We start from the raw sequence: 21999 nt of genomic DNA on the forward strand, positions 1-21999 counted from the left end.
ATATAAATTCATAAGCAAACTAATTTTTTTTACGATTTAATTCATCAAATATATATTTCTAACAAACATTTATATATTTATGCAATTAAAAAGTTGTTTAAAAAATATTTATGCAATTAAAATTGCAAAACTTAAAAAAAATAATACTACACAAATTTAATCATAAAGTCACTCGTGCAGTGCACGGGATTCAACTAGTAAAAGTAAAAGAAAAGGGAGCAAAATCCTCGTGTGGTACTACTACTCACTTCTGCTGCCGAAAACGAAAACGAGACCACCGCCCTCACTTCTCCGTCGCCACTCCCGCCGCATTCAGATTCAAAAACCCCTAATTCCCTCTCCAACATGTCTCACAGCACCGCCAACCACGACGGAGAATCCCTCTCCGCCACCTCCTCCGACGACGATGAAGGCCTCCAAGAAGACATGGCCGCCATCGCTCGGGCATGCATGATCACCGGCCACGACACCGCGGCCGCTGATGAAACTCCGCCGGAATACGACGACGACCCTCTCCTTGCTCCCGGCGACGCCTTGGTCCCTTTGGCGTCTGACTCTGATGATGAGCGGCGGAATGACATTGAGTGTCTCAAGAGAGTTCAGAGCCTCTACAATCCTCTCCCTGATCATCCTCTTAGCCCTCTTCCCACCGTGTCGGACGACGACGAAGAGGAGAATGATGCTGAAACCCTTCGCGCCATTTACAAAAGGTTTTCCAATTTTGAGAGAAGTAGGTCATTGTGTTGTGCCACCAATTCACTTTCAATTCAATGTTGATTTTGAATTTCTGTCATAGCTTTGATTTTCTATTATTCTGTTTCTGTGCATAAATTTGTTTGTTTTGACTAGGGCATTGATTCAGTTTGTGGATTGAGTAGCCATAGAATTTCAAATTTTGTTAGCTCATGTGTGTGGTGATTGGAGCTGAGGGTTGTTTGATTTCGCTTTTCCCGGCAAGAAGATACAACTTGTCTATGTAAAAAACAGTGTTATCAAATAGCGGCTATAGAGCGTCGCGGATTTTTGGCTAATCGCGTCGCCGCTATTGCCCACTATAGCGTGCTATTCCTGCAATTCGCGGCTAAATAGCGGCCAAAATAGCGGATTTTTGGCTAACCGTGATGGTCCGCGATCGCGATTTGACAACACTGGTAAAAAATTAGAAGAGAAAAGTTTTTTTTGGTGAACTCACTGACTGGTCTGAAATGGATTTTGTATAAACATAACTTTTCTCATTGGAGTTATTTTCTTCGGCCGTTTACCGTCGATTATGTATTTTGTGACTTTTATTGTTTGGTTTTATGTTTTGTTGACAATATCTTGGTGTGGTGACAAAAATCAGGTGACCATGAAGGTGGAAAGGAAAATTTGGCTGAGGGGAATCAGGTCTTGAGCCGAGGCAGTGAGGGGGACATTGCTGGTGGCTCCTGCTACAAATCAGATGCTGCTGAATTATATCCTGATAATGCTGCTCATTTGTTGACGGGTCACTTTGGAAATGACTTTCTTGATTGTTTGGAACCTGATGATGCGGGCAACTCATCCCAATTGCCACAGAAAATAGCAAACTTTCCCCCGGTGGCTCTGGCTTTGATTGATGCCATCAAGAAGAATAGGGCTTATCAGAGGTTTCTTAGAAGTAAAATAATTGAGATGGAATCGAAAATTGAGGAAAACGAAAAAATAAAGAACAACATCAAACTCGTTAAGGACTTTCAGATTTCATGCAATAGAAGAACAGGGAGTGCTTTAGCACTGAAAAAGGACCCTCGAGTTCAGTTAATATCAACAAAAAAGAGTCCTGCCCCAAATAAATCGAAGGTTGGTTATCTAATGCTTCTATTATTCTCTGGACTCTGAAGTCTGAGTTATGACTTATATTTATTTCATTCACTGATCAAATATTGTATTTTTTTCATGGGGTAGATGACTTCATATTATTTAAGATAATGTTTGTTTTTGAATTTTTTTTTTAATTATAACTTGTAGGAGTTGATGTTGATATCTGTTTTCTCAGATGCCTGTACTATTATGTTCGAACAGTTATTGAATTTGAATGGGTAAAATATCAAATAGAATATAGATGAAGGGTTCTATCTTTACAGTCTTCAGTTATATTCATGAAATTTACAGTGTTTACTATCTGGTTATGAACTTATGATGTTGTGTCTGATAGGTAAACACAATTAGCTAGTTAGTTGTTTAGTTAGTAGTTTCAGTTAGCTTGAGAGTTAGTTAGAGGGTGAGGGAGGAAATGTTATAAATAAGAGATACTTAGTGAAAACTACCATCTTTTGGGATCATTTGTTGGGCACATGGGAGAGGAAGACGGGGACGCTTAAACATCCTCCACCAAAACCATCTAATGAAGCGGAGACAATGACAAAGACCTAGAAGAGTATCCTTCAAAGGGGGAAGAAGGATGAATCTGTTGGGGTGTTTCAGGGTGCCGCTCTGCCTAAAAACGTGGACCCAGTGTTTTCACAGATACAGTCAGTGCTTCTTCTCCTGGTAAAGAAGTTCACGGCCCGTAGGCCTTCTTCTCTATGATCTTCACAATAGGCCTCAAATAGCCTTGTCATCTAAGGTGCAGCTAGTGCTACATCCCGAAAACGTCCGGGTCGAAATATGGCTTTCGAAATAAGTTCCGAACTAGTGGGTGCTGCCAAAGGGAGTGGGGATGCCATGTGGAAAAAAGGAAGAGACTCTTGGTAAAAGAAAACCAAGAAGAGCAAGACTGGAAGTGCTGCTCAAGCGCCTACCACCGTGCTATGCAGCGAAAACGGTTGCCAAAGCTACCCTAATGATGAAATTCAGAGTGAAGAAGGATGAGGCCCTACAATGCCAAAATAACGAGGTAACAAGGTGGTTTTTAAGATGACTCGAGCACTTGCGAGAGGGACAATGTAGAAGCTGACCAAATGATCACCCCCAAAACAGCCGGAGAGGAAGACAGGGACAGTCCAACAAGCCTGAGAGGCTCTTAAAAATAGCAGCTAAGGTGATTTTCTTGGCAAAGAGGATGACATGCACGGTCAAACGTCCCCCGGAAAAACCACCAGACCATGGTGCTGGCGCAAAGGCTGACATAGAGAGAAGGTGTAAGAACTTGGACATTGGCTGGAGTTGTGTTACTGGCATTGGCAAAGACAAGGGCAACAATAAATGCTGGTCTGGGGTCTGTTGTGACTTTGGTGACAGAAACAAGGGCAAGAAGGGGTATGCAGATCAAGTAATCACCGCTGGAGTTTCCGGAGAGATATGCGTATGGGGGCTGTGGTGGTTTTTGCCTTAGCAAGTGATAGGTTTAGGAAGGTTTATACCAGAAGGGGAAGGGCTCGTGGGTTAAGTGACTAGAATATAAGGACTAAACTGTAATAAAGTGTTTAGCTGTTAGTGACAGCTGTTGCCAGCTGTTGCCAGCTGTGGCAGTTAGAATAGATATCAAGTATAAATAGGGAAATAGCTTAGAGAAGAAGGCATCGGAATTTTAGTGTTGAAAACCTGGTTGAGGAACCAGAGAGATCGTGGGATCTCTATGAAACCCTAGAATTCAGTGTTCTTCCCCAATTTCCCAATTCTCTTGTATTGTCCCCAATTTGGTAGTTCAGGTTCTGTGCATTCTCGATTGTACTCTGTTTTGGAATTCAATAAAGTTTCTGGAGATTACCAGTGTTATCACTGGTATCAGAGCACCATCCTGGTGCCTGAATCACGCGATTGTGCTACTCTGAATGGTCAAGACAAGAACCATGGCAAGAAGCGAGGGAAGCTGGAACCAGGAGCGAGAAGAATTGCGACAGGAAACCGAAGGTTTACGCACACGTCTGGAGCTGAATGAGGCGCGCACGAAGGTGGCTGAGGATCTCATTGCAGCGCTGCGAGCAAGGTTGGAGAATCACGATCGGGATTTCTCTGAGGAAGACGAAACCGATGGAAGAAGGAACAGAGAGGAGCGAAATCGAGTTCCTATCAAGAATCGATGGGGGAAATTGGAAATCCCAGTCTTTTCTGGATCTGATGCAGTTGGTTGGACTCAGAAATTGGAGCGTTATTTTGCTCTGAGGGAGGTAACTGAGGAAGAAAGGATGCAGGCAACTATGGTGGCTCTGGAAGGAAGAGCTCTCAGTTGGTTTCAATGGTGGGAGAGGTGCAATCCATCACCATCATGGGAAGCATTCAAATTGGCTGTGGTAAGAAGGTTCCAACCCTCTATGATACAAAATCCTTTTGAATTGTTGTTATCTTTGAAGCAAGTAGGTTCTTTAGATGATTACATTGATGACTTTGAAAAATATGCTGGAGCATTGAAAGAGATAGATCATGATTTCGTGAGAGGTATATTTTTGAATGGACTTAAGGAAGAAATTAAAGCTGAGGTTAGGCTTTTTGAGTTGCATACACTGGCTGAGGTCATTCAGAAGGCCATTCTTATTGAACAAAAGAATGTGGCTGTTTCCAAGAAAGGAGGTGGTTTTGTCAGGTCTGCCAATTCTTATAGACAGAATAACTACAATAAGGTGGTTACCATAGAACCACACAATAGCACAGAACAGAAACAAGACAGTGCAGGGAGTGCTGCTAGGAGTGGGTCAGGCAGTGAAATTGTGAAGGCTAGGGGAGGAGATTATAAACACTTGACTGCTGCAGAAATGAAAGAGAAAAGAGAAAAGAACCTGTGTTTTAGATGTGATGAGCCTTTTAGTAGGGATCACAAGTGTAAAAATAGGCATCTCAGAATGTTGATCATGGAGGAGGAAGATGACTTAGAGGGAGGGGAGTTTGAAGATGCTCTCTCAGGAGAATTCAATTCTTTACAACTTTCATTGTGCTCAATGGCTGGTTTTACCACTAGCAAGTCATGGAAGATGAAAGGCATTATTGAAGGTAGAGCAGTGGTTGTGCTAATTGATTGTGGAGCCTCACATAGCTTCATTTCCAAGAAACTAATTGGAGAAATGTTGCTGCCAGTGGCTAACACCCCATCTTTTACAGTGGAAGTAGGGGATGGACACAAGACCATGTGTAGGGGAAAGTGCTCTAAACTGAAGCTCATGATTCAGACCTTAGAGGTTATCCAAGACTTCTATCTTTTTGGTCTTAGTGGTGTTGACCTGGTGCTGGGGTTAGATTGGTTGGCTAGTTTGGGAGATATTAAGGCCAATTTTGGTAAGATGAGGTTGTCTCTCAGGAGAGGAGGACAATGGATCACCTTGGAGGGAGATCCTACTTTGACCAAATCTGAGTTGACCTATGGAGCACTTATGCAGGTCTTGTTGGAGGAAGGGGAAGGTTTAATGGTCCATTGTGAAAAGGGGACCAAAGGGGACAGGGAAGCCAGCACTGTTCCAGCAGATTTGTCAAAGGTTTTGGCTGCATTTGCTTCAGTTTTTCAAGATTCTCAGGGATTACCACCTAGGAGAAGGCATGACCATGCCATTCATCTGAAAGAGGGAGCTGAGATCCCGAATCTGAGGCCTTACAAATGTCCTCATTACCAAAAGAATGAGATAGAGAGGTTGGTGGCAGAAATGCTAGAGGCTGGGGTCATAAGGCCAAGTGTGAGTCCTTACTCTAGTCCCATTATCTTGGTTAAAAAGAAGGATGGAGGGTGGAGGTTCTGTGTGGATTTCAGGGCTCTTAATAAGATCACCATTCCCAACAAATTTCCTATTCCAATCATTGAGGAGTTGTTGGATGAGATTGGGGGAGCTAAGGTGTTTTCCAAGCTAGATTTAAAATCCGGATACCACCAAATCAGGATGAAGGAAGAGGATATAGAAAAGACAGCTTTTAGAACACATGAAGGGCTTTATGAATTTCTGGTCATGCCTTTTGGGCTTACTAATGCACCATCTACGTTTCAAGCCCTCATGAATGAAGTTCTTAAGCCTTATTTGAGGAAGTTTGCTCTAGTGTTTTTTGATGACATTTTGGTTTACAGCCCTGATATGTCTTCTCATGCCAATCACCTACAACAAGTCTTGGCTCTTCTAGAAAAGAATTCACTCACAGCAAACCGAAAGAAGTGCACATTTGGTCAGCAGAGTTTGGAATACCTGGGCCATATTATTTCAGGGGAGGGCGTAGCAGCAGATCAATCCAAGGTTGAAGCTATGAAGGATTGGCCTATTCCCAAAGACATTAAGGGATTGAGGGGTTTTTTGGGTTTAACCGGTTATTATAGACGGTTTGTGCGGGATTATGGAAAGATTGCTAAGCCCTTGACTGAACTTTTGAAGAAAGATGGGTTTAAGTGGTCCCAAACTGCTTTGGAGGCTTTTAATCTGTTGAAAGCAGCCATGATCACCCTTCCTTTGTTAGCAGTACCTGATTTTACTAAACAATTTGTGGTGGAAACAGATGCCTCTAGTAAAGGACTTGGTGCTGTCCTCATGCAAGAAGGTAGACCTCTAGCCTTTTGGAGTCATGGCCTCTCACAAAGGGCACAACAGAAATCAGTTTATGAAAGGGAGCTTATGGCTTTAGTGCAAGCAATACAAAAATGGAGACACTATCTCATGGGAAGGCATTTTGTAATCAGAACTGATCAAAGGAGTTTGAAGTTTCTAAATGACCAAAGGCTGTTTTCTGATGAGCAGTTTAAGTGGGCTGTGAAGTTAGTGGGTTTGGATTTTGAAATCCAATATAAACCAGGAAGTGAGAATTCTGTGGCTGATGCACTTTCTAGAAAAATGATGTACTCAGCCCTCTCTGTTCTTACTACTGCTGACAAAGATGATTGGAATTTAGAGTTACACCAGGATCCCAAATTAGCTAAAGTGATTCAGGATCTGCTGATTTCTCCTACAGCTCACAAGGGGTTCAGTTTCAAGAAGGGAATTTTATACTACAAAGATAGATTGGTGTTGTCCAAAAACTCCAACAAGATTCCATTGATCATGTCTGAGTGCCATGACACTCCAATGGGGGGACATTCTGGCCATTTTAGGACTTATAAGAAGATTGCTAGCTTTCTTTTTTGGGAGGGCATGAAATCAGATATCAGAAAATTTGTTGAAGCTTGTGACATTTGTCAAAGACAGAAGTACTCTACATTAGCTCCTGGAGGATTACTACAACCACTTCCTATTCCCACTCAAGTATGGATGGATGTGTCCATGGACTTTGTTGGTGGACTTCCCCGAGTCAAAGGCAAAGATACTATATTAGTGGTAGTGGATAGACTGTCCAAGTTTGCTCATTTCTTTGCGTTGGGGCATCCCTTCTCAGCTAAGGATGTAGCCTTGGTGTTCATCAAAGAGGTGGTGAAATTACATGGTTTCCCTACAACCATAGTTTCTGATCGAGATCCTTTGTTCCTTAGTCAGTTTTGGAAAGAGATGTTCAGAATGGCTGGCACACAACTGAAAATGAGTACTTCTTATCACCCTCAAACCGATGGCCAAACAGAGGTGGTCAATAGGTGCCTTGAAACTTATCTCAGATGCTTTGTTGGTCCTAATCCTAAGCACTGGTTGGAGTGGTTATCTTGGGCAGAGTTCTGGTTTAATACCAATTATAACAGTTCTGCTGGCATGACACCATTCAAAGCTTTGTATGGTAGAGATCCCCCTATTCTCTTGAAGGCTGGAGCTATACCTTCTAGGGTTGAGGATGTTAATCAACTATTCCTACATAGAGATGAGGTTCTGGTTGAGCTGAAACAGAATTTGATCAAGGCTCAAAATCAGATGAAGGTGCAAGCTGATAAGCATCGAAGGCCAGTGGAATTTCAGGAAGGGGATTGGGTGTATCTGAAGTTGCAGCCCTACAAACTGAAGTCTTTAGCTTCTAGGCCTGTGGCTAAACTAGCTCCACGATTCTATGGCCCTTATCAAGTCATTAGTAGAGTTGGAGCTGTTGCATACAAGTTGGAACTACCCCCTCATGCTCGCATTCACCCAGTTTTCCATGTTTCCTTGTTGAAGAAGGCCCTGAAACCTGATCAGCAACCACAGCCTCTCCCTCCCATGCTCAATGAGGAGTTAGAACTGGAAGTTTCTCCTGCTGAGGTGATTGCTACCAGGGAGGATGTGCAGGGCAATTTGGAGGTGCTCATCAATTGGGACACTCTTCCCTCTTGTGATAATTCTTGGGAATCAGCTGCAAGAATTCAAGACATATTTCCCCTGTTTCCCCTTGAGGACAAGGTTCGACTTTTAGGGGGGAGTATTGATAGGTTTAGGAAGGTTTATACCAGAAGGGGAAGGGCTCGTGGGTTAAGTGACTAGAATATAAGGACTAAACTGTAATAAAGTGTTTAGCTGTTAGTGACAGCTGTTGCCAGCTGTTGCCAGCTGTGGCAGTTAGAATAGATATCAAGTATAAATAGGGAAATAGCTTAGAGAAGAAGGCATCGGAATTTTAGTGTTGAAAACCTGGTTGAGGAACCAGAGAGATCGTGGGATCTCTATGAAACCCTAGAATTCAGTGTTCTTCCCCAATTTCCCAATTCTCTTGTATTGTCCCCAATTTGGTAGTTCAGGTTCTGTGCATTCTCGATTGTACTCTGTTTTGGAATTCAATAAAGTTTCTGGAGATTACCAGTGTTATCAGCAAGGGTCATCGAGTTTTGTCCCGCAAGTCAGATGCTGGATCAAGGCTCAAAATAGGTTGAGAGGAAAGGAAAGATTGAAAGGAGATAGCCTGTGTCTTTATTTCACCCCAATGTGCCTGGCCTGATGTGAAAGTGGTTTTGTAGCAGCCCAGAATTTATTTCACAGGCATCTTATTGTTCTTGGCGGCTATCGGTTTAAAGAGCATATATAGGCTATTAGACTTATATTGTCATACTTAGTGTTATCTGTTATGAGTTCAAGAGGGAGTTGAATATGCTCTTCTTCAAAGGCTGATGGGTTCTGAAGATCAACATTGGTCCAAGATTTTTGAAGCTAAATCAAAGCTTAAAGTGGGGATACTGGAGGATGATTGTGGTTCCATAAAAAGACTTAAAGCCAAAATTGTTCAATTCCTAAATTTTTACTCAATCCTTCACATTGAGGACAAGGTGAATGTTCCAGGGCGGAGCATTGATAGGTCTAGTCGAGGTAGTTTTAGTTAGTTTGAGAGTTAGAGGGTGAGAGAGGAAATGATATAAATAAGCAAAAGTTAGTGAAAATTGTCATCTTTTGGGATCATTTCTAATTGGGTACTTGGGAGAGGTGCTGAGACTCTCAAATTACGCAGCAACATTGTAGTTTCTATTCTTGAATAATATCAGTATTCTTCTTCTTCTTTGCTGGATCTATCAGTGTCTGTCTGTCTGACTGTCCACATTTTGGGGCTAGAGGGTTTCAAATTTATTGCTCAACAGTCTTACTTAGTGGCATAGCCTAATATAAAAATAGAGTCATGTGTACAAAGATTTAGATAATTTAGTCATTCTCTATTTTCTGTGCAGTATTTGAACATAGCATTTGTAAAATTCTTGGAATTGTCACTGATAAATATTGGTAATCATTGATTTGCATTTTTTCTTTTAGCAGAACAAAAAAGCATCTCCAATGTGTTATGGCCCAGAGGAGAATCCTCGAGTTGCTAATTATAGGATGGTATTGGAAAGATTTCCGCTTTCAATTGATAGAAAAAGATGGTCTAATGTGGAAAGGGAAAACCTTTCAAAGGGAATTAAGCAACAATTCCAAGAAATGGTTCTTCAAACCTCATTAGATAGAACAAGGTAATATCAGTTCTGTTTTGTCATATATGGCCAAATGTGGAATTTCAACCTTTGCGACTCTGTCCCCGATTGTATGTTGATTTTTCCTTTTTATTAATCTATGTCCTTGACAGTTCTGACTGCTCAAATGACATGGATAGTATGATGGCATCTGTTAAAGATCTTGAAATTACACCAGCTAGGATGAGAGAGTTTTTACCTAAAGTTAATTGGGATCAGTTAGCTTCCATGTATGTTGCTGGCCGTTCTGGCGCTGAATGTGTATCCAGGTATGTATTTCCTAATGGGATTTTTTCCATATGATCGAAGAGCTGATTATGCTTTTATACATAAATCCTTCTGTTTTATGTTTTTCTTATTGTACTATGCTCATGCTCAATATCATATCTATGTCCAAGGTGAACTAAATTGACTGTGATTGCGGTACGATAAATTCAGTATTTGTCCATGTTATATTACATGTGCCTGCTTACTATTTTATTTTTCGGGTTTGAGAGGGGGAGGGGGAGATATCTTGACTAGATGTAAAGTTCAAATTGTCGCCACAGATAGATGTCTGTCACACTCATTTCCTAATTCTGTTGTAGACTGTAGAATATGCCTATATGCACAATTGGATGGATCCTCATATTTATATTTGTCAAATGTTTCTTTGGTTGTTTGCACTACAGGTGGTTAAATTGTGAAGATCCTTTGATCAACCATGCCCCATGGACTGGTGAAGAGGACAGGTCTCTTTTGATTATTGTCCAAAGTAGGGGCATTAGGAACTGGGTTGATATTTCTGTATCACTGGCCACAAAAAGGACTCCGTTTCAATGCTTGGCCCGATATCAAAGGAGCTTGAATCCTTCGATGTTAAATAGTGAATGGACTGAGGAAGAAGATGCTCAACTTACTTCCGCTGTTGCATTTTTTGGTGAAAGTGATTGGCAGTCTGTGGCTTCTGTTTTAGAACGGCGGACTGGCACACAGTGCTCAAATAGGTTGGTTAGCTGTTTTTGGATCTTCTGTTAATTTTGTTAAGTATTTGAGTGTTATTTTTGTAATTTTTCTTATAGTTGCAGTTCATTATCTGAAATCAACTTCATTTCCCCCATCTCTCTAATTAATGAGGTACATAGCTTAAAGCCTGGTCATAAGCATTTCATTTACAACTAGTGGGGATTTGAGCATAAAGTGACTGTCAAACCTAATAACTAGATTTCTGTTCAATGCGGCCCAAGAAACTCTATGGCCCAAGTACTTCCTGCTGTCTTTTGTCTACTGATGCAATTAATATAACCGATGCAGGTGGAAAAAATCCCTTTGTCCTGTGAGGAGAGGGAGCTTTTCATTAGAGGAGGATAAGCGCTTAACGGTAGCTGTCATGCTTTTTGGCCGGAAGTGGAATTTGATAGCGAAATACATTCCTGGACGGATCCAATCTCAGTGTAGGGACAGGTAATGCATTGTATTTTTAAAAATTTAGTAGCTGATATTTTATGGTTGGGGGTTCTTGTTGAAGTCCTTGAGCATTCTTATGGCAGATACCTCAATAGTTTGGATCCTTCTTTGAAATGGGGCGGATGGACTGAGGAAGAGGATGCAAAACTAGAAGCTGCAATTGCCAAGCATGGATATTGCTGGTCTAAGATTGCTGAAGAAGTGCCTCCCCGTACGGACTCTCAATGCAGGAAGTACGAGTTCAGGAAGAACTTTGTTGATAAAAATCTGTTTTAAAAATCGCTAAAATTTGTAACGTCACTCTTGTATTCTTTCCATTGATCAGGAGATGGAAGGTATTATACCCGGAGCAAGTTCCTCTGCTTCAAGAAGCAAGAAAGAGACAAAAGACTCTTATCAGCAATAATTTCGTTGATCGGGAATCTGAACGCCCAGCCTACCTTACTCTCAATGACTTTCCTATACAGATGTTAGCTGGACCGTCTGAAGGTGGTCCTTCGAGTCAAAGGAAGCGGAACACGAAATCAAGGTTCTCCTTCTTTAATCCCCCTCTCATTTCCCCCTTGATTCTTAGCAACTTCATATAAATGTTGCCAGCTGTTTTGAATTATTCTTTCTGTATGTTTGAACTGAAAGAATCCCCCTCTCATTTATGTTTGAACTTGAATGTTGCTTTAGGTGTACCTTTGTTTACTAATTCCCATTCACTTCATGCAGCGATGTTCCTAAAAAAAGAAGGTATAGGAAAAGTGTGAAAAAGGCTGAGGAAGGACAAGATAGATTCATCACGTTCATCAATTTTCCAAAGAAATTTAGATCTACAACTCATGCTAGAATGCCTCGACTTTGTCTCAAGGAAGTTGATGATATGATGGCATATAACAAGGGCAAGATTTGTATTGAGAGTTCGGAAAGTGAAGATGGAGACTTGAGTCTTGCATCTCTTTTGCAAAAGTCAAAGAATAGACGTGTTAAATGTACAAAAAATGTGATTCAGGCTTCCACTGCTGAGCAAGATGGTACAGAGGAAACTCATGATTTGTCCCTGCAGCACGATGTTGCTTTTGATGGATACGTGAGCAAACCAGAAGATGCTAATGGTGACAATGATGATATGCCTCTTGCTTGTCTTTTGGGAGACAAATCAAAGAAACGTCGTCAAGCTGCTAAAGGAGGTCGTGCAGGCTGTTCCAAGGTGAAAAAGGGAGTGAAGGGTAGAAGAAACAAGCCAACCATCATAGCTTATGGAAGTGGATCTTCAGTGGCAAAGCTTGTTGAAGAGGACACTGTTTTGCCTGGTGGTGTGAGTGTGATTGAACCCCCAAACGCCGATGTGGAAGAACATGATGACGAACCGCTTGCTTCCTTCCTAAAAGATAGGAAGGTAAAGACGGGGCGGCGTCCGCGTCTAACGTGAAGTACTGGTTGGGTGGTGCACCAGCACCCCTCTTCAACACTCTTAGCTATATATTTAAATTAATCAATGGTCAGGATTCATCACAGGCAACTGGTTGAAGTGGTTTTATATAAAAGCCGTTCAGGCCCCGCTTGCTTGGTATGGATATACATTTTCTTAATAGTCCTTAAGCTCTTTTAGTTTGAATGAAATCATTTGTGCCTTAGTCTATGCCCCCATCCCAATAGGGTCGAAAAGGGTTCCAAACAATACCGAATCGATGATCGAGGAAGAAGAGGCCATCGTAGCAGACAAGCCACTGGAGGAAGATTCGATCAGCACTGCCACCGAATCTGGTACTTATGTTTTTTAGCGATGTTTATTTTTTAGCAAGATGATTTAGTTATGAAACTACAGATATTGTAAATATACTGATATTTTGACATCTGATATGATAGTAGACGCAAACCAGTGCCATAGCATTTGAATGAAGTGTATTGAAGTTAAAACTAGTTTTATTCTCCATCAGATTTATTTATTCTTCACCATAATGGTCACAAACAAGTTTAGGTAGTATGATATTGTATATTAAACTGGTGACTTTGCTCCACTGGAATGTTTCACCATCCTCAAACTGTAGGGTGAGGGCACCTATAGGATCTAACTGAATAGGATCACATATTGGCGACACATAGATATGGCTGTCAACAACGGAGGAAAGAACACCACAAGTGAAAGGCTTTTTTGTTTTATCCATGAAGGAAATAATTAATGCATATTCTTTCCGTTTTGGAGTTAATGCCTTGTGAAAAATAAAGAGATTGAAGCCTTCATAAGCAGAATGGAGGGGAGAAGACTGGTTTTGTTTCTGGCCTTCTGTCGTGGTTGTTGTCTTTCTAGCTGGTATTGAAGCAATTTTTTTAACAGACTTGTGATGTAATATTTGGACACTTGTAGGAATATTGCAGGGTTAGCAATCCATGGAGGAAAAGGGATGTCCAAAAGCTGTAAATGTGTACTTTCTTTCCTTCTAAGTGGAATAGCAGTTACTGTAGGTGTTTTATAAATTTCTAGAGTTGAATTCTCTTCTCTGTATATTTGCAGCATTGGTTTAGTGATGGAGCTTTTTTCTTCAACAGTGCTTGTAATAGCTGCGCAACTTGGTATTGTTTGATGAAGATGAGGGCCATCATTATTAGCGTTTGTTGACTTGAAAACTTGCAGCTGTGGTGGCGGCACAGAGGAAGAAATGGAGTGGGTGGGGGTGTGAGGACAAAGTGTCAAGTTTGATGATTTTCTCTGCAGCTGGACGGACAAAAATATTGTTTCAGGTGTGAGATGCGGGAGGTTTTTTGTTTGTTTTGTAGACATGATCAAGTTTGTTCAAAACTTATGATTATGTAAATCGGAGGGTTGATGTGTCATGTTAAGAACTGATTACGGGCAGTTTGTAAATTGAACATGCATATTTTCTTCTTTGATAGTTATTTGAAGATTAAAGAGAAATCTGTGCCATTTTATGTTCTTAGTTTATGATGCATGAGATCTGGGATTACTTGTTACTTGAATTAAAGGATAGAGGTGGTTGTAGGTTGATGGTTACACCAGCATGTTGTCTTAACTTAAGTCTTAGATTTATGGAAAATGATTTAGCCTCCGAACTGTTCAACCGAAAAAGCCTCTGAATTGTGTTTTGCAGCAGTACCAAAATATGTTACTTAAAGACAGAATTCTACCCACTTGTAAACCAATTGGTGGAGTAGGAGGATGATTCGTACAAAGCTTTCTGAGGATATAGCAAGGTTCTAGATATATTGTATGGTGCATGAAATCCCTTAGTGCTCCAATAACTTAATGTAAGGAACCTTTTTTAGTGACTATTGCTTATTTTCTGCAGTCCTTTACCACAAAACCTTATGCATGTGAACCCCATAGGAAGCAACCAGGTACCCTTATTTTTTTTCACTGCCCCTGGGGTACTTAAAACATATGCTTCTAGAATACATGACCACCTACCTTTTGATAAAGTGCGTGTTCTGTTTCATGTTATTTAGATGTATCTTTTATTTGGTCTCATAATCTCTAGTTATTTTCTATTTGTCCCTTTTACTTATTATTATTAAGCAGATTCCACATATTTTTAATTACTGGTTAATTTCAGACAGTAATCTTTGATCTTTTTTTCTATCTCCCTTTCTTCTCTTTTACTGTTTGCTGTAAAGGATACAATCGATAACCTAACATAGACATTCGCCATGGTTAGTCAATTCAAAATTGTGCTGCTATGTTTTTTTACTAGATACTATTACCACTAAGTATTTGGTAGCAAGTAGCATTGCTATTGTATGGTGGCTCCTTTAATAATTCATTTAGGGATCATTTATCATGGTACGAATGAGCGGCTAGGAATTATTCCTTAAGCTATTGAAGAGTTCTTTAATAAAGCCTCTGTGGATAATTCATCCCCGTTCACTTTTTCAATGACCAAGTTGGAAGTGTACATGGGCAATGTCAGGGATCTGCTAGCTTGAAGACCATCTTGTAAACCATATGAACCTATATAACAAAGTGGTAACCATTTTTTTTTTTTACCCTTTTCATTCTGAAATTTAGGTGTGTGATTAAATTTCATAGGGTAATCTGTGACTCTGGCTCACCAACTCACTCCTTTTACAACAGCCTCAACATCCATCCAAACTAGTCCAAAGGGATTGGTTGAAATTAAAGGTCAATTAAGGATCAAAGCAGGTAACATGGTGGGCATATCTAATTAGATACTCCAAAATAATTCATGGGTTGAAGACGAAGAGGTTTCATGTGCCTTGCAGGCAAGTATTCTACTGATGATAGCATTTAGAAAAGTAGGATGCCTATTAGTTTAAGTAGGAATGTATTTAAATCACACGGTTTAAAGCCACACACACGGTTGGGAAAGTTTTGGAATGAGAAGTGGAAAATGTTTTTTGGAGATTAAAATTATTCCGGTCGGCTTCTAAGCATGAATGAAAGCCTAAAAGCAACTCTATAATAATGTTTCATTATCTCTAAATGATAATTGCCTCAGAAATCAAGCAAAATTTCGAAAAACAGGAAAATTCTTTGGACCGAAAAAATTAAATATTTTAGAGATTGTAAAGTGATTTATAGAGAAAAATTAAACAAAAATATTTATAATTAGAGAATCAAGGAGTATTTAAATTAACCAATGCAACGTGGAACAGGGAAATGTTTGGGATATGCCGGGTGAAGAGCCGAAGTTCAAACTCTAGCGAATGAATTAATTTACTAACATTTAATAACTAATTTTTGCTTTAAAAAAAAAAAAAAAAAAAAAAAAAAAACTAGTAGGAAGTACTGTTTCACTCATCAACTAACTCACCTTAGAAGCAGCCACAAAAAGAGTAACTGAAACCAACAAAACATGAAGGAGTCAAGTGCAACGGGTGAGGAATGAGGATCACAAAAGGGAAAAGCTCAAAGACTTGAAGATCTGCAAATAGGTACCTTTTTTGGTTTTTCTAGTTAAATTTATCAAATTAGCTATCATCTTTGCTTTGTTTAAGTTGTGCCAATTCATTCACATGTGATATATTGCTAACGTTTCAGAACATGTAAGACTTTTGAAATAGAAGAACAAAAGATCCACGCAAAGTGAGAACAAAATCATTAAATGTTTAAACTTTACTGTTCTGCAAATCTTACACAAAAACATAAAGAATGAACAAGAAACGAGTATGTTGGAGAAGCTCTGGCTTTCATTTTTGTTTCCCTCTTGTTCACTGCTTTAGTAAGTGTTGGTGATATTCTAGAGGTGGAATATGATATGCTATATATATTTACTGTATAACTTAGTAGAATATTAGAGTTAGAGGAAGTGTTTTATGGGCTGAATCAGTGAATCTTCTGTGTTTTTCTTGTTATTATATGCATATCATACACATGTACTTATAGCATAAGGAGTGATTGTCACAATTATGAAAGAGTCACCACTAGTTGCTACTGTTGCTTAATGCCCACTAATCTCTTCACAAAGAAAGTGTTTCCTTCCTCTAACATCAATAACAATAAACTTATGCATTAATTGTTCCCTAACAATAATTAATTTCCACTAACTTATCAACACATTACTCAAATGTAAGTTTTCCCTCATTCTGTCTTCCAAGTAAACTTTGTAATGTGTTTTGTTTTCTATGAAGTTTTGTTGGGACAGATTCGTCTTCTAGTAAAAAAGTTTAATTTCTGCACATGATATATGAGTCTGGGCATTGTCCACGCTTCAAGTCCAAAGGGTTCTTGCGTGACGGGGCATGCTAGGATATAATATAAGACTATTAATATGACTCTTACCTAAACGCTTAAACTTTTGGAATAGTTGGTTACTTGACATATTTACCGTGAATGACATTATATTGGATTTGAGATAAGTGGAAGGGTGTAAATCTAATTCTCCCTAATTGGACTAATTAATCTGCTTTGGTCTTGCTTTCTAGTTGGAGTTCAACTATGTTCTTAAATTCAATGAAAGGATGAACTAGTGAATTAGATTTGTGCACTTAGTTTTATCAAATACTCCCCTCCGGTCACATTGATTTCAGTAGGTTTGTGTATTTAATTTGTAAAGCAACTAATTATCCTAAAAGATTAAGCTGTTAAAGTATGTTACTTGTATTGATTGATATATTCAGGTGGAAGATGGTTACTGAGGCAAAGGTGGAGTCCCTGATGAAGGTGAACCGTGTGTTAACGTGCATGTTGACCACGGTCATAGCCGTAATAAATTATCTAGACCCTGTCATCCAAGATGGTAGTAAGGCTGCAAGCAACATGATGAGTTTCAATTACCACTCCACACACTGCCTCGAACTATCCTTGGTTTTGGCAGGTACAAGGTTTCTACTCGGCGCAAACTACAGAAACTTCAACCCAATAGTACTCAACTTCACATTTCTGGGTTCCATAGTTTTGTTTGTCATTGGTTCTGTCTTATGGGCACTTTACATGCTCTTTTACTTTTGGAAGAGAGTGGCTTACAACAAGTAAGGAAGGAAGTAGCCGTGAGACACCTCTTAAAAGTTTCTACTTTCTTGCATTCAGTTTCTCCAAGTTTTATTATTGAACTATGGTAATAAATCACTAACTTTGATGAAGCTCTGTCGAAACTTGAAGTTTCTTTGATTCAGGATGATGTATTGACCTCTACATCTAATGTTTCTTCTTAATGCATTTTGATCAATTTCAAAAAAATGGGTGTCAGTCTGCACAGTAGTTAAATAGTTTGAACCTCTTGATTGAAAATTCAAGCAGAGTGGCACATTTAACATTCACCACACCAAAGATTGAAAGTAATTTCATTTTTTTAAAAGTTAATACTTCCATGTATTTTTCCCATCAAAAAAAATAGAAAATACTTCCATGTATTTTATGTGATTTGCAATTAATAGTAAAAATATAGTGAATTAATGGTCAAATTAGTTCTTGAGTCTAAATGTCATTTTTTCTTAGTGAAACTAAAATCAAATTCTCTTACAAACTCGGGGACTAATTTGAACATTAACATAAATATGGTTCATTAACTTCTATTTTTCCAGCTATATTTGGAAACGGATTTAAGAAAAAGTTTAATTTTGATGCACCGACGGTGTAAAATTTTTTTACACCGTCAACCTACACCGTCAACCAATCAGATTTCAAGGATGTGACATGTCAATTAAAAAAATTAAATGAAAGAAGATTTTCTCACATTATTGAAATCCAATTGGTTGACGGTGTAAAAAAACTTTACACCGTCGGTTCATCAAACTTTTTCTCTTTAAGAAATTAAAGTAGTAATTGTAGTAATTGTGAGAGCAATTTAGCACAATAACAAAAAATAAAAAAAATAACTATTAAAGCCTGAAGATATAAATAATTAATAAAAACCTTTAAAACTTTAGTGATAAGTGAAATTACATAATCAAACTATTATCTAAGTGTTATGGCCAGCTTCTAAGCCACTTAGTCTGGGGATATCTCAGCTGACCAAAAAGGTATGCATTAAAGCATTCATCCGGACTGAATGAAGCATTCTCCATTACCTCAGGGATTCTCCCTATTTCTCCTTATTTTAGAGAATTGTAGCTCAAGCTTGGCACATTTACTTGGACTAATTTTCAAACGATAGACTTGCAAGCTAGGATTCAGTCTTCAACACGCAGCATTCAAGGATCCATTATTCTTCTTCACCCCCTTAGGAGTGTGCATTACTGCATTATAAATGTTTATTCTTATATAGTTTATCCTAATCATAAAAAAATATAGAAATATTAATTAAAACCAAAACAACTCTTGCAAGAACCAAAACCCCAAACCAAGACACACCGAATTAAAAGATTCGAATGAGAGATATACTTTGATACATATAAATATTAGCCCCTTATTCCCCCACGTATAGCTATGAAATTAACAATCTTAAGACTTGAGTTGAGATAAATTAAATAATAATTTATACTAATTTACTAAACAAAACTCTGAACATTATGGACCGACTTCGAAAAAATCATCAGTATATTTCATTTTAGCTTTTTTGAAGATATGAATATCACCTTAGTTGAACAATATATATATTAAACAAATTGAGTAGTTTTCTTTAGCGTTTAACAACGCAATTCTACCAAATGTTCACCTCTGTTGAACAATATATTAAACGAATTGAATAGTCATATTTAGCTTTTAACAAAGCAATTCTGCTAAATGTTCAGCTTTGTTACACAATATATTAAACAAATTGAATAGTCATCTTCACCTATTAACAACGCAATTCTGCTAAATGTATCATTACACATTAGTTTTATATATTACTCCCTCCGTTCCTTTTTATTTGTCTTTCTAGCACAAAGCTCTTCCACTAAGGTATTGCACTTTTAGAGCTAATTTTCCCATTTTACCCTAATTCAATTCACTATTTACTTTATCTTCATTCATAGAATTTCTCTCTCCAATAATTAATTTCCTAATTTTCCCACAACACTCTCTCTCATATCATTAAACTATTTCAGTTTTCAACAACATTAATTTTACATTGTCTCATGCACTCCTCAAAAAAAGACTAAAAGACTTCAAAAAAAAAAAAGGAAACGCAGAAGGTTTATACAATTATACTCCAGCACTCCAATTCCCTCCAAGAAAGGACGTGTACATTTCACTCCAATTCCTTCGAATTCCAATTTAATCAAAACTTAATTATTTGAATTCATTTATTTTTTAAATTCAAAGGCCAGTTTCCATTCAATCAAATTCTACTGCAGTTTTTTTTTGAACCACTAAGTATCATGCAATTTTATGATGTGATTATATGAAATGTACTCCATAACTAACCGCAAAGTAACATTGGAGTATGTATTTATAGTCAAGTTGAATAGTCATATAGAATAATTAAAGCTAAAATCAGATTGGACAATGAAATTTTGAAGCAAGAAAGACAACACAGTTTTCAGGAAGCTCATTAAATTCAATTTTCCACTACTAAACTTTGAATGGAATAATGAGATTGTGTTAGGGGTATAATTGGTACAATGTAACCTTAAATCACCAAATGACAAATAAAAGGAAACAAAAAAATAGTGCTAGAAAGACAAATAAAAAGGAACGGAGGGAGTAATAAAAGAATGGAGTAGAGGAAAGAAAAAGAAAAAATTGCAGGAAATTTATAATTTCTTCAACGATATAAGAGATAATTCATTCTTTGCATAAATTAACTTGATAGCGCTTAAGATACATATCACAGTAATCCACATCTATCCAATGAATCATTCAAGTTAGATACAAATGTTCAAATCGACAACTCATCAACCTGCAAATTAATTAAACTAGTTACATTCTGGAATTGACTAAACAGACTCTCTGGTCGATCAGTTACATTCTGGACTTGACTAAAAACTGAAACTCTGGTCATATCACCTTCTTGAACTTCGTGTAAAGATCTCTTGTTACCCAGATGAGCTAGCCAAGAGCTATACAAATGGGATACATAATAACATAGACAAGAGTTCATGTTATTGATCTATGCAACAAGGGTAATCAATGAAAAATTCTAGATAATGAACTTAGATTACACTTACAATGTTGAAAATTAATTATTGCACCCCGTTTGCTCATACAAAATCAAAAACTACGAAGAAATGATCACAAAAGAAACTTCCAAGTAAATAAGCAAATTTAACCTTCATAAATCTTTACAACAAATCAGAAGCACAAAAGTCAAGATCCGTTCATCATAATATAGATCTAGCAAACTATCAAGAAAACAAAATTGTTTTTATGTGATTGCCTCAAATAACTGGTTAATTAAATCCATACATATAGAACAATAGCTAATCTTGAAGGAAAAAAAAAAGGAAAAAATTAGACAACACAAAACAGTATTAAACAAAGGGGAAAAATAAAAACAATTGAAGAAATAATTAATGGAAAGATTGATAAGGTGTAGAGCTCCCTTCAATCCAAAGAAGGATGAAACTATTAAGGTCATAAAGCTCCTAAGATATGCAAGCCATGGAACTACCACAAAAGCACCTATGATGGGTAGATCCATGGGATCCATAGCAAAGCAGCTCTATTCAACCCAGTAAAATCCTCATTTGGACTTCAAGGAGCTCCACTCCACAACCCATCTTGAAAATAGAAAGAAAAACAAACCCTTCCTTCACATGCCAAAAAGTAAACCAAAGTCTCAGATCCACAACAAGATTGATGACGAAGGTAACTATATATAAACGGTCTGAGAGATCTCTCCATATCTAAGCTAACTACCCCATATGGAAAAAAAGAAACTAGGGTTAACCTTGAACCAAAGGAGGTGGAAGAGCCCTTAACCACTATGAAACCCTACCCTATTTTGCTGTTCTGATTGAGTTTCTTAAATAATGTAGTTGGAAAAGGGGCGCATGGGATTTTCACCACCACAGGTCACCTTTTTTATCCATTCAAATCAAGAATTGGAAAAACGAAAATAAATAAAATAAATTAAAATAAATTTTGGTGGGGTGCAATGATGATAGTAACATGCTGGACCGGGTTCAGTGCTTAGCTGTTTTTTTCAGTTTTCTTTTTACTTTATCATCACTTTATATATTGTCACCATAGATTGGTCTCGGGAACCGGCTTCGTTAGATTCCTTTCGTCACGTGCCTTTCTCTGCTCTGCCTGCTAAATCCTCGAGATATACCCACATTTATCATTCTTTTTTTAACTGCCTACAGTTATTGCACTGTTATAACAATAACCTGAAAATTGAAAAAAAAAAAAGGAATTTGTTACAGAATAATTAAATATCTAGTTTTATTTTGAAAATCAAACTATTTTTCCTATTTACCAAAAAAAAAAATTGAAAATCAAACTAACTCATTTTACTTAATGAGTTGAACTCGAGCTTAATTAGTTAATAAAAGTAGAATTCTAGGAGTACAACCCAACTCACCGGCCTGATCATAAATCAAGT

The 21999-nt window shown here is 38.1% G+C and overlaps 1 protein-coding gene across 11 annotated transcripts; it reads left to right on the top strand.

Annotated features, from left to right (window-relative positions):
• The first annotated feature begins 218 nt into the window (after window positions 1-218).
• Window positions 219-14039, top strand: LOC130738807 (uncharacterized). 11 transcript variants are annotated; one of them, XR_009019590.1, is made up of 12 exons: window positions 219-730; window positions 1343-1821; window positions 9486-9682; window positions 9796-9951; window positions 10354-10668; window positions 10976-11125; window positions 11212-11361; window positions 11454-11657; window positions 11846-12683; window positions 12773-12880; window positions 13482-13575; window positions 13664-14039. XR_009019590.1 is itself a non-coding variant. In XM_057590963.1 (9 exons), the coding sequence occupies exons 1-9, from the start codon at window positions 346-348 to the stop codon at window positions 12543-12545; spliced, it is 2736 nt and encodes a 911-aa protein (XP_057446946.1). In that variant the 5' UTR covers window positions 219-345; the 3' UTR covers window positions 12546-14039. The 11 variants fall into 11 exon arrangements, 1 of the variants encoding a protein (XP_057446946.1); XR_009019592.1 differs by having other exon boundaries at window positions 13482-13537; window positions 13629-14039; XR_009019588.1 differs by having other exon boundaries at window positions 12773-13575.
• The last annotated feature ends 7960 nt before the right edge of the window (window positions 14040-21999 follow it).

This window comes from Lotus japonicus, chromosome 2, assembly GCF_012489685.1.
Source record: "Lotus japonicus ecotype B-129 chromosome 2, LjGifu_v1.2".
Taxonomy (NCBI): domain Eukaryota; kingdom Viridiplantae; phylum Streptophyta; class Magnoliopsida; order Fabales; family Fabaceae; genus Lotus; species Lotus japonicus.